We start from the raw sequence: 13,851 nt of genomic DNA, 5'->3' as shown, positions 1-13,851 counted from the left end.
TTTGTGCTTAGTTAAGTTTTTATGGCTGCTATGAAAAACATGGAATGAAATGGATGCAATGGTTCCCATCCATTTCTGTCAGAGTTTGTCCTGGTAAGTTGTAGGACTTCGTTTAGAGAAGACATCCATAGGACCATACTCTAAAAAACATTTCACCATGAGCCTAAAACTCAAAGGTCCCTTTCTCCACGTAGTTATTAGACTCTTCCCTTCATACTATAACCTTTCTTTCTTCACTTGCATGACTATTAAGTTTCTTTAAAGAACATTTATGTGTTCTAATTCTCCTCCTCTAATTCTCATAGAAAGACATGATTCCAGATGTTGCCAGAAAGCAAGCAATAAAGACCCAACAAGCAGATAGGTACATAAATTAATATAGGTTATATAAATAATAATAATCACAGATTTGGGGCTTACCAATGGAAAGGTCAGTGCTTGTTTTATTTGCTTCATGCAGATAACTGGTAATGATTTGAAGGGAATTTTCTGTCTAATCTCCATGAAAAGTAGTAGAGCTATAAGAAAGCAAGATCATGGCAGTGATCTTTTTCAAACCTTACCCCTTTCAATTATGGTTTATATAAAATAACAGAATGACAAAGTTGGAAGGGACCTTGCAGGTCTTATAGTCTAACCTCTTGTTCTGGCAGAAAGCCCTATACCACTTCAGACAGATAGTTGTCCAATCTCTTCTTAAAACTTCCACTCCTCTAATTTGACTTTGTTCTATTGCTTGTGCTGGTATAATGTTGAATTCCAACATTGCATAATCACTTCCTCCCAAAAGGAGCTTCAACACCGTCTATCATTTCATCTCTGTTAGTGAGAATTAAGTCCAATATGGCTGATCCCCTAGTTCGCTCTCTACTTTTTGGGAGACAAAGTTGTCTGCTAGGTTTGATCTTCCACTTGGTGCAGAGTTTGTTTCCCAGTTGATATCAGGGTAGTTAAAGTCCCTCATTACTATTGTAATGTACTTCCTACAAACCTACAACAGCTTTTCTTTAAGACTGATTTGGAAAATAAGACTCTCCCAATATTTGTGAAAGACAGTTACAGGAAAGTCTTGTGCTTATTCAGCCTGCCAAGTCTAGAGATGTCCTCCTTCAAACTGTCCTGCCCAGAAATCCTATGGTTAAGCAGATTGTTTCTCTGAGCCTTTTTGGCTAAAAGGATACTTTCTTTGTGACAGGTCCTAAATACCTGAGCTGAACTTGTTGCTGTTGTTAAGCCAAAGATCCTGCTTGATAATTTGAAGTCCCCAGCTAAACAGGACTTATCAGAATGGGAGCGATGTGCTTCACAGATAAAAATGACTTCCTCCCGCTGCAGATAACATCAGCAGCCTCATTATCCGAGCTGAAAAAGCCACACAACTGAGTGCACGCTCTCATATCTCCACATTTAGCCAGAACCATCTTTCTTTCCTCCCCTGCATAGCACGGAAAGCTGATTTTTTTTTTTTGTCTTTCCGTTCGTTTCTTTCCTCGAGATCAGTGATAATCATCGGCAAATTTCTCCACTGCTGAGGGTGTTATTTGGTTTTAGGATGCATCAATTTTGCACACTTAACAGATACTAAGTAGGGAGGAGGAATTTTGTTTCACAGGGGTTTTATATAAGCAAACAACTAAGATTGCAATTCTTGGGTAGCAGTAGGACTAATAAACTTAAATTCTTGGAACTGGGAAGACATGTAGAATTGCACTGCTGGCTCCACTAAATTAAATGAATTTCTACAAATATACAGTTTGAATTGTGCAATAATAAGATATCTGCTTGACATATACTTACCATAAAGTATTTAAGAAGTCCTCCCCAATGTTTTTTTTCAGTGGAATTCTGCTCTACTTAATTAACTTACATTAATATGATTTATCCATAATCTCTGCCTATTGTATATGTTTGCTTATCTTTCCTTTATTATTCCCCATTTTTAGTCCCTCCCTATGTTGAGAATTTTATGATCTATTCCTTTGTGTTATGAATTGCCATGGAGAACTAAAATGCTGCATAAATTCCATGCTTCAAATGATTGATTTTTGAGACTATGCATTATTTTACCTTTTGAACAAATTACAAATCATAGCATCTATTTTTTTTCTCAAGCATTTGTTTCCATCTACTGATTTAATCATTAGCAAAGTTAAAGCAAAACATAGTCAAACCCTTGAGACAGGTCTGTGACTTCACAAAAACTGCAAAATGTCAGTGAACAATTACACCAATACATAACAGAATAGAATAACAAAAAGAATTGGAAGGGATATTGAAGGTCTTCTAGTCCAAAATAAAGAAACCCTATACCATTTCAGACAAATAATTGTTCAATCTGTTCTTAAAAGCCTCCAGTGTTGGAGTATCCACAACTTCTGGAGGTAAATTTATTCATTTATTTAGAAAATTTATGTTACACGCACATGGTGACTCAAAGCAGCTTATAGAACATAAAAACACAATATAAAAGATAATAATAACAACAACAATAATAACAACAACAACCACCCCCACCCTGGCAACAACACACATTCATACCAGCCATTTAATGGGCTCCATCCTGTTCTGGGTTCCCCAGAGCCACTAGCAGAACCACATCTTCTGAACCTTCTGAAAGTGTGTTAGAGTGGGAGGAGCCTGTCTAATTTCTGGAGTGATGATGTCCCAGAGGGATGGACCCACCATGGAAAGAGCCCTTATTCTGGGTCCTGCCAGATGTATCTCCTTGGGGGTTGGGATCCACAATATTCCTTGCCTCCCTACTTTAGCGGCTCAGGTAGATGTGACCAGCAAGAGACAGGTTATCCCTCAGATAACCTGGTCCCAAGCCATGAAGGGCTTTAAACTTTACAACCAGCACCTTGAATTTTACCTGGAAGCAAATTGGCAACCAATGCAACTCCCACACAAGAGATGAAATGTGTGTGCACCCCAAGGTCTGCACAAAGTGATGCAGGCTAGTGCATTTTGCACCAACTCAAGCTTCCAGATGCTTTTCAAGTCAGGATTCGGTTTCAACCTATTGCTGCCTATCCAGTCTCTACAGTGGTGAGATTCAATTTTTTTACTACCGGTTCTGTGGGTGTGGTTTGGTGGGCGTGTCAGGAGAAGGATACTGTAAAATCTCCAGTCAAAGGTGGCATTTGCCAGTTCTCCAAACTACTCAAAAGTTCCACTACCGGTTCTCCAGAACTGGTCAGAACCTGCTGAATACCACCTCTGAGCCCCCAACAGCTTCTAGGCCAGTGATGGCTAACCTTTTCTGGACGGAGTGCCCAAAGTGCGTGAGTGTGTGACCAAACCCCCCAAATGCAATGCGTGCACCACCCCCTGCACATGTGCTCCACACCCACATGTGCGCATATGACCCCATGCATGCGTCCCTCCCCCCATGCATGCACAGCAGAGACCCGAGGACCACCTGGTCGGGTCGGTGGGAGGCATGCATGCATGCATGGTAGAGCTGAACTGCGGCAATGGCTCATGTGCTCACAGAAAGGGCGCTGCATGCCACCTGTGGCATGCATGCCATAGGTTCACCATCACAGTTCTAGGCACTGTGAGAGGAGGCCATGACATCACTTAGCTCACCCATAGGCTGAGATATACAGCTGAGTATCATCAGCATATTGATAATATCTCAGTTCATGGTGATGGATGATCTCACCCAAAGGCTTCATGAAGATGTTGAACAGGAGCAGACAGACAACCCAGCCCTGCAGGGCCCCGCAAAGCAATGGGCAAGCACTGGATCTCTAGTCAGGACCAGCTCCTTGCCAAAACTATGGTCACAACCTACTGTCGTCCCCATCTTCTAAAAGGGAGACCCCAGCCTAGTTGAAAATTACAGACCAATCTCTTTATGCTGCATCACCTGTAAAGTCATGGAATCAATTATTAACCAATCCATTATCCTCCACTTAGAGACAAACAACCTACTCTCTAATAAACAATTTGGTTTCAGAAAAAAACTATCCTGTCATCTGCAACTCTTACACTGCAAAAACATATGGACTACACAACTCAATCAGGGCAAAGCAATAGATGCAATCTACATAGACTTCTGTAAAACCTTTGATTCAGTAGTATACAACAAACTACTCCTAAAACTAAAATCTTACGGTATCTCTGGACACCTGCATAACTGGATGGAAGCATTCCTGTCAAACAGACAACAAATGGTCAAAATTGGGAGCGTCCTATCAAATTCTGTACCTGTCAACAGTGGTGTCCTCTAAGGCAGTGTTCTAGGACCAACTCTCTTCATATTCTACATAAATGATCTCTGTGATTATATTAAGAGCAACTGCGCTCTCTTCGCTGATGATGTAAAGCTGTTCAATACCACAGACAATATTGCTACCCTTCAAAAAGATCTCGACTATGTATCAGAATGGTCAAACAAATGGCAACTTCAAATCTCAACAAATAAATGCTCTGTCTTACATATTGGCAACAAAAAATCAGAAAATAAAATACAGGCTGAATAGTCAAGATGATGATCCAAACTCTGTCAAGGATCTTGGAGTACTCATCTCTAATGATCTAAGTGCTAGAGCCCACTGTAACTACATAGCCAAAAAGGCATTAAGAGTTGTTAACCTAATCTTACATAGCTTTTTCTCTGGGAATATTACACTATTAACTAGAGCATACAAAACATTTGCTAGACCAATACTGGAATACAGCTCATCAGTCTGGAACCCACATTACGTATCTGATATTAACACAGTTAATACAGAAAGCTCAAACTGCCCAAGGAGCTGCTGATACAGTGCTACAGAGTCTATCATCTGCACATCTATAACTGTCTGGTTTGGTTCTGCAACCCAACAGGACAGACACTGACTTCAGAGGATAATTAGAGCTGCAGAAAAAACAATTACTACCCACCTGCTTCAATCGAGGACCTGTATACTGCACGAGTCAAAAAGAGGGCTGTGAAAATATTTACAGACCCCTCACATCCTGGACACAAACTGTTTCAACTCTTTCCCTCAAAACAACGCTATAGAGCACTGCACACTAGAACAACTAGACACAAGAACAGTTTTTTCCCAAAAGCCATCACTCTGCTAAACAAATAATTCCCTCAACACTGTTCAACTATTTACAAAGTGTACACTACTATTACTGACTGTGAAAGTCTGACTCACAGCCGAATACAATATAGAAGCCTGATGATGGCAGATGAGATTCTGCCAAAAAGTTGCTACAACTTTAAAAGCACAACTATAATGACATGGGAAAATACCCGAACAAAGCTGAATACCATATATGAAAACTTAAGAATATATATATATTTGGGGGAATTGTTATATTAAAATTTGTTGATACTGTCAGATGCTTATAGAAAGTGTGTGTGTGTGTGTGTGTGTGTGTGTGTGTGTACACTTTTGAGTCAGTGGGTTCCTGATGACTGGACAAGTCCTTACAGTTTTCTTCTCAAAAATAATACTCACCTACTTCCTAGGACTAAGAGATAGTGATTGGCACAAGATCATCCAGTTGGCTTTGTATCCAAGGGGGGGCCAGGACTCACTGTCTCTCATTTTCTAGCCTTATACCACATCAGATTTGCTCTTATGTATACTGAATAAAAAAACTCTCAAATGTATTGCATTACTGTATTTCATTATATTTGCATTTCATAAACCATTTTGAATGGCAAAAATAACTTCCTGAAAAAATTGTTTAAGGAAGCTTTTTCCCTTTAATGAAGCCTCTTTCTACCAACATGAAGTATTTATATGATAACCAATGTGTGTTTGTTAAAATGTAGTAAACTAAATCATCATCATCATTTTAGCCATTGTTTATCCACTGCAGGATGAAGGACTTTTCTGCATGTTTCCAAGCAATACAATGCCTTTTGCCAAGAAATAAAAAAGAAAGACATAATGAAGTAGAGAGTGATGAACAAGATGGAAATCCCAAGTAGGAGATATAAGAAATATACCCAAGACTTATAAAGGAATAAAATGTCTATTAATTAATGCTTAAAGTTCAGGGATCAAACAGGGAGAACTTGAAATATTAATGCATGAAGGCAGATATGATATAGTTACCATTACTGAAACTTGGTGGGATGAAACTCATGACGGGAATGTACTGATGGAAGGATACAAACTATTCAAAAGAAACAGATCTAACAAAGAGGAGGTAGAGTTGGATTATATATAAAAGATCACTAGATATCTACAGAAATACACAAAACCAAGAATGAAAACCTCTTTGGCTCTATATGGGTCAATATAAAAGGGGGAAAATCAGATTGCTATAGGCATATACTACAGGCCACAAAACCAAGCAGAAGAAATACATGAACTTTTTGCTAATCAATTAATAAATGTATGTACGAAGCAGTAGTAATGGGAGACTTTAACTACCCTGATGTCAACTGGGAGACAAACTCTGCAGTAAATGGGAGATCAAACAGATTTCTAACCAACTTAGACGACAACTTTGTCATCCAAAAAGTAGAGGAGGAAAGTAGATGAAAAACTATACTGGACTAATTCTTATCAATAGAAAATAATTGCTAGAGGGAGTTGAAGTTGCTGGAATCTTAGGTGAACAGTGACCACGTCATACTGGAATTCAATATAATGTAAATACAAGCAATAGAATATAACCCAACCAGTACCTTAAACTTTAAAAGAGCTGATTTTAACAAACCCAGAGAGAGCCCAAGCAAAATATCGTGAATAAAAATCCAAAAGGGGAAAATAATCCAGAAGCATGGAAAACACTAAAAATATGATCATAAAAGCACAGTGCAACACAATACCACTGAAAAAAGAAAAACAAGAAATCCAAGAAGAAACCAGCATGATTGCAAAACACCTGTCTAAATAGACTAGCAGGCAGAAAGGATAAGTACAAAAAGTGGGAAAAGGGACACATAACTAAGGCAGAATATCAGCAGATAGCCCAAATCTGAAAAGATGAAGTCAGGAAAGCAAAGGCTCAGAATGAACAAAGACTTGTAATAAAAGTTAGAGATAATAAAAAAGAGTTTCTTTCAACATATAAATAAGAAGAAAAAAGTCAAGAAAACAGCCAGCCCACTAAAGACAGAACAAGGTAAGGAAGTAACAGGCAGTAGAGAGAAAGCAGAGCTGCTTAATCCATTCTTTTCATCAATCTTCACACAAAAAACAGACTATAACCCAACCTATCAAAAACCCAACTGTAAAAGACAGAATAGAAGTAAAACTTAAGGTAAGCAAGAAAATGGTAAGATAACACCTGTCTGGCCTTGATGAATATTAATCACTGGGACCTGATGGATTACATGCAAAAGTTCAGAAGGAGCTGGTAAATGTTATCTCAGAACCATTGTACCATATTTTTCAAAAAACTTGGAGCACCAGGGAACTACCAGAGAATTGGAAAACAGCTGATGTGGTTCCCATCTTTAAAAAAAGGGGTGGGGGAAACAGATCCGGGAAACTACAGATCAATCAGCCTAACATTAATACCTGGAAAGATGCTGAAAAAAAATAACCAAAAAACAGATCTGTGATCATCTGGAAACAAATAAAGTTATAACTATTAGTCTGCACAGGTTTGTTAAAAACAGATCATGCCAAACCAATCTTATTTCATTCTTTAACAAAGTGACTAAATCAGTAGACCAGTGAAATAATGTGGACACAGTATATTTAGACTTCAGCAGAACATTTGACAAAGTAGACCACAACCTACTTCTTGGTAAGCTACAAAAATGTGGGATAGACAACATCACCACCAGATGGATTTGTAACTGATCGACAAATTGTACTCAACGGTATTACAGCTACATGGAGGGAAGTAAGCAGTGGGGTACCCCAGGTTCTATCATGCTCAGTATCCTTCAATATCTTCATAAATTACTTAGATGAGGGAATAAAAGGCAAACTCATCAAAATTGCAGACAACACTAAGCTGGCAGTAGTAGCCAACACCCCAGAAGACAAGCACAGGATCCAAAAAGATCTTGATAGACTTCAACAATGGGTCCTATCCAACAACATGAAACAACTAACATGATTAAAGGCCCAGAGACTAAAACATATGAAAAATAGTTGTAGGATTTGAGTTTGGCTCGTCTAGAGAATCAAAGGACTAGGAGGGACATGATAGCAGTACTGCAGTATTTGAGAGGCTGCCTCAAATTATTTTCCAAGACACTAGAGGGTAACACAAGAAACAATGGATGAAAATAATCAAGGAGAGAAACAACCTGGAATTAAGGAGAAACTTCCCAATAATGAGGACAGTTAACCAGTGAAATAGCTTGCCTTCCTAAGTTGTGGGTGCTTCATCAGTGAAGGTTTTTTAAGAGACTGGATAGTCACTTATCTGAAATGGTTTAGGGTCTCCTACTTGAGCAGGGCACTGGATTAGAAAGAGTTCTGTACCAGTTCTTTTCTGACTGAACTGGCCCACAATATTTGCTGACATTATCACTCCATCTTGTTGGACAAGGTATATGTTGTGGAAGAAGGTCTAGTTCTTCTCCAGATATAATTTTCTTTCTTTGAATAAGCTAAATAAAAATACTGAACAATTGGTAAACTTCATCGGCCAATGGTAGAAGTAACCATAGTTAAGATATAATTCGTGTTATTTGTGATGATAGGTTTATTTGTAAAATCTGAGAAGACAAAATTGTTTCAGTCCCAAACTACTGTTCTACATAATAGTGATAAAAAGAATTCCCAAACCTATAATTCATTCTATACTATTAGTTAGCCTTGTTCCTCTAAAAATAAAGAGGTAAATGTTTTATAGACATTAGCAACTATATCCATTACATTTGCTGTGTAAGAATGTTTCCTCATGGCTGTGCTGCAACTGTCATGATAAAAAGTTTTGCCTTATCTCTTTTTTACTTATCTTGGAATCAAAAGAAATATAGAGTGGGAAGAAACCACACTAATTAGTTCATAGATGCATGCACATTCACATGTAGCAAAGCAGGAAATCTCCCAGTATGGCCAAAGCACTGTCATAAGGAATTATTTGTATAACTGAACTTTAGGAAACATGGGACAATTTGTGTAGGTAGGTAAACACACACACACACACACACACACACACACTATATGTTATCCACTATCCTCTATAAACTATAGTATAAAGTGGTGATTTGCAGATTCAATCAAAACAGCATTTTTTAAAATAATAAGTAGATGATCCCTACAATTTTGATTAAAAAACAAAAATAATAAAGCAGCAGATTTTCTTTGGAGGCCACTGGAAATGTTGCTAGCACAACTGCAACAGGAACTTGCAATTTCCATTGCTAAGTGATGTGGTCATTAAATGAGCCCCCCCCCATTTTTTGATCTTTATATTGCAGTTGTTAAGTGAATCATGCAGTCATTAAGCAAATCCAGCTTCCCCCATTGATTTTGCTTGTTGGAAGACCTCCAGGAATTACAAATGCTGATCATGTGACCAAAGCATAAGACATTCCAACCATCATGTTGATTGGTTGCCAAGCATCCAAATTTTAATCATGTGACTGCAAAGATACTGTGACATTCATGTTAAGGACTGGTTGTGAGTTTTTTTCAGTGCCATTATAATTTTGAACAGCCATTAAACAAATCCTTTAAGTCAAGGATTAAGAACTATTTGTACAGTAGAGAGTAAATGAGACAAGCCTCACTACACAGAAACTTCAGAGTCTAGATGCAGCCACTATAAAGGCACACTCCTCAGGCACAGTCTGAACAAGTTAAATATCAGGTAGATTGAGGACATGGAAGAAGACCACCCAAATTTTGGGAGATTTATAGGTAAAAAATGGTTTTATTTTGACTCTAAACCATCCTGGCTTTTTACCTGGAAAACAAACTGGAAGCCAGAAAAGTTATTTCAATAAAGGAATGACATGCAACTCTCTTTATGAGCATCTAGTAATCAATGGGCTTCCGTCCTCTGGAAAACAGTAGTTTCCAGACAAACTTATGCCTGCCAGTATTGCCTTCTCCAGCCTGACTTTGTCATCCGCCCGCCCCCCCCCCCCATTACAAGATTGATCTCAAGTTAGAAGGGGATTTGCTCTGATTTCTGTTGCCAGCTAAGCAACAAATAATTGAAGTTTAGCCTTCTGCATAACTAAATTCAGAGTTGTTAATCTTAAGTAGAGGCGGGTGTACACATACATACATGCTGTATAGATATTACATATGCATATATGTACACTGAGCTTATGCATTGGAGACAAATACATACTCCTCTACTTAATTTGATGTATATGTGTATACTAGCTGAACACTTAGCTGTCTTTCTTTTTATTTATATGGATGCACTCTCTTATTTTGGATATAAATAGAGGAAGAAACCCATAACATGGATTTAGGTAAGTAGTCTCTATTTTTTTTTTTTACCTTTAGGTAAAAAACTTATAACTAAAATTAATCATTAGTAGTTTTCCCCATCTCTTTCTCTCTCTCTTTTATAGCAATAGACTTATACTGCTTCAGAGTGCTTTTACAGCTCCTTCTAAGCAGTTTACAGTCAGCATATTGCCCCCAACAATTTAGGTCCTCATTTTACCCACCTGGGAAGGATGGAAGGCTGAGTCAACCTTGAGCCTGGTGAGATTTGATCTGCTAAATTGCAGGCAGTTGGCTGCTGCAGAAGTAGCTTGCAATACTAATTATTCTCCCTTAATGCAATCTTTTTACTGTTCTCTCCCCATTCCATCTATCCTTTTTCTTTTATCTCACTTCTTTTTAAAAAATGTAAACAATAGAAAAAGCATCAATGAGTGAAACCAACCGTGAGTTTCAATCCATTAACTAAAGACCAAAAACTTATATGACTTGGCATTACGAATAAATATTCCAGGAACTCTCTCTATTTAAATGAAAGATGTTAAAATTTTAAACCATAAGCCATGTTAGCTCTAGAAAAACATGTATGACTTCCAGTCCTTTCCCACTATAATCCCTGCTTTTATACATTTAGTTCTTCATTATGAAACATTTTGGGAAATCTGAACAGATTTTTTTTTTAAAATAGAGTATTGTCTGATTTTTTTTTTAATCTGAATGTTTTTTAAGACAGAAAAGAAACATGAAAAAGGGGCTGTCAAAAATGAGAGTACAGACTTAAATATCTTCCTCCCAAGTATAGGTGAAACATCTTATGCATGACAGAGCAGAATAATCCCATGTATCAATAACCTTACCCAAAACTCTTTCATTTCTAGAATTTGGCAATCCTCCTGTGCTAGTGGAAAGATCTTCTGGTACAGGCATAGGCTCATCAGCATCATCTGGAGCATCGCTTACTGGAGGACTTTCTTTTCCTGATAATAAAAGAGCAATCCCACCAAGTTAGGAAAGTTCTCTGTTTATTTTTGTTTTCAAATAAGATACAGATAATATGGATAGTGATTCCAAGACCATAAAAAACAAGGCAGATCATGATGTTGGCTTTTGATTAGCAAGTATTTTAAAACTAAAGGCAGGTTTTGAATTGAACAAAGCCTAAAGATTTTTAAGTATATTTGCTGTTCTCTCCTTTTGTATCAAGTCACAGCCCAAAAAAATTTATCATTCTTTTCAATTCTTTTAACACATGAAATTGAAGCCGGTCTATATTCAATTAAATCCTATTAAAGTCAAGAAAAGTTGCAGTAATGATTAACTTTTCATATTGATTTGTATGACCCTATGAGCAACAGAGTTAATATATCTGATCGCTGAGTAAGGAGGAACAGATTATGGAGGATTTGGAACACCTTTTTGGACCTATTTCTATTTTGACTCCACATTGTTTCATATATTAATCCTCTATTTATTGAAAGGAAATGTTTAAAAAGGACAGATAAGGGAAGTGCACATTCATTTCCTCTTTCCTTCCCACCTTTTCCCACCTTTTTTGCACAATGTTTTATGAAGTATTGCATAAATGGTTGAAGTATATTTTTGGGAGAATACATGTATAACATGCACTCTTTAACTACTTTTATTGTAACAATTACAAGACATTAGCCTGTTTCTTGTGTAAATAGCTTTAACATGAAAGCAAACGCTACTTTGCTGCTGGCTATTCCTAAATTCTGCTTTACCACTACTTGTCAAATAAACAGAATTTGTTTTTCTAATTTAGGTATTCCTCAGCAAAACCTTCCTTTTGAAATATATAACCAAGTAAATAAATACATTTTATTTAATGTGTTACATATTGCCTCTTCTTTTGAGCACCAAGAAGTGTTTGGTATTCATATTTCATGCCTTTACATAGTTTACACTGTTATACCCAGATAAGTCAGAGTTGTGCGGCAATTCTAATAGATACGTAATCACACTAACATTTTCTAGCAGATTACTTTCCAAATGGAAAGATGGGAAAAATAGTCATTCCGTATTTAATTTTTAAGAAGCGTATTCATAATAATAACTGGAGCTGGTGGTGCAATTGCAAACAAAGAAGCAAGCACTGGGACAAAATATTTAAATGGCATCTAGACATCTGAGTCCCAAACATGTTTCTTTGCTGCTTGAGAGCAACCAGTCCCAAATACATGGTTTCAAGTCTGCTCCATGCATTTTGTTCTCTCTGTTTAGTTAGAACAATTTTCTTAAACAAAACTCTGAGACTAGTTTTCTGGCAGGGCCATACCTGCTATTGCCATGCCATCTCAGCTTGGCAAATCATATACTAGTCACATCAAACAATTCCTTTAGCCAAGATAAAGTCCCAGAAGCCTGGTTTGGGGAATCTGTTTTTTGTTATCCGACCGACAATACTTCAATTAAAAATACTAGATCTTGGCTGTAAATAACCATTTGATCCCTGAATGGGAGGAATTTTTTTTTAACATTTCTTGCAAATGGTAACATAACATCTTGATTTCACTCTGTAAGAAAAGACAGACCACAAAATAACAGAGAAGAGTGATATAATATTAATATATATATATATATATATATATATATATATATATATATATATATATATATATATATATATATATATATATATTAGGCGGGGAGGAAATAGCAGACAATCTATTTTCCTTGCATACATCTAGTGCCCTTCAGAATTTTTGCAGCCTAAGTATGATAGCCCTATTCTGGTGTTCTTAGCCTTCATTTTTCAAAAGGGGTTATGGAACAGAGTTGTCCAAACAAATTGTAACGGATTTATGAAAGAGATCCCATTATAATATACTATAGCTAAGTATTCATTTTTCACTTGTTAGAACAAAAGAAAAAAATTAAGCATACAGAAAGAAATCACAGGAGAAATATTTGCTGCATAAATCAGATAATAACAGTATACAGGGAGCCCTCCACAACTGGCATCAGAATTTCCATCATTAACCAATGTTGTAATAAAGCTAGACATCATATGACCACATCACTTAACAACTGTAATCTTGACAGGGCCAACAAATACGACTCATAAAGCAAGAACCCACCCATCTCAATCCAAACCATTCTGAACTTGATTACTCCCAGCCCTGAGCCTCGGTAAGATATTGGATTGACTTAAACTCGCCCCCAATTCTCATTCCTCTCTGCCTTTTTGGCTGCCCTGCATGCTGCCTTGTGGGATGGCAAGCAGCCCCAGAACTGTGTGGCTCTGGTGTTGCTTACCACAATCACCAAAGCCAGAGCTGCCTCAGCCCAGTTCTAGCCGCAGTTGCCTTTGCCACCTGCAGTCTGAAACCCTTGCTGCCCTGCATTCTATTGCCACAGCTTTACCTGGCCTGGCTGCTGTACTGGCTGAGCCTGGGTTTCACTTGATGAAAAGAAAAAGAAAAAAAAGCAATTCTTAAAAGTGGAGCACAATAGAACTTTTCGGCATGCCACAATTCTGGGGCCAAGCACTATCACC

General features: G+C 37.5%; 1 protein-coding gene across 16 annotated transcripts in view; it reads right to left on the bottom strand.

Annotated features, from left to right (window-relative positions):
• The window catches only part of IKZF1 (IKAROS family zinc finger 1), an 81,699-nt gene that overhangs the window by 41,793 nt on the left and 26,055 nt on the right, over positions 1-13,851 (bottom strand). For all 16 annotated transcript variants that reach the window (XM_087916077.1, XM_087916078.1, XM_087916075.1 and 13 more), the window contains one exon: positions 11,192-11,311. In XM_087916077.1, coding sequence (XP_087772203.1) covers positions 11,192-11,311 — 120 coding nt within the window. The remainder of the gene's footprint in view (positions 1-11,191; positions 11,312-13,851) is intronic.

This window comes from Pseudonaja textilis, chromosome Z, assembly GCF_049901715.1.
Source record: "Pseudonaja textilis isolate UNSWEBS1 chromosome Z, rPseTex1.2, whole genome shotgun sequence".
Classification (NCBI taxonomy): Eukaryota; Metazoa; Chordata; class Lepidosauria; order Squamata; family Elapidae; genus Pseudonaja; species Pseudonaja textilis.
The sequence above is the reverse complement of the archived record's forward strand: the minus strand, read 5'-3'. Positions and strand labels throughout refer to the sequence as shown.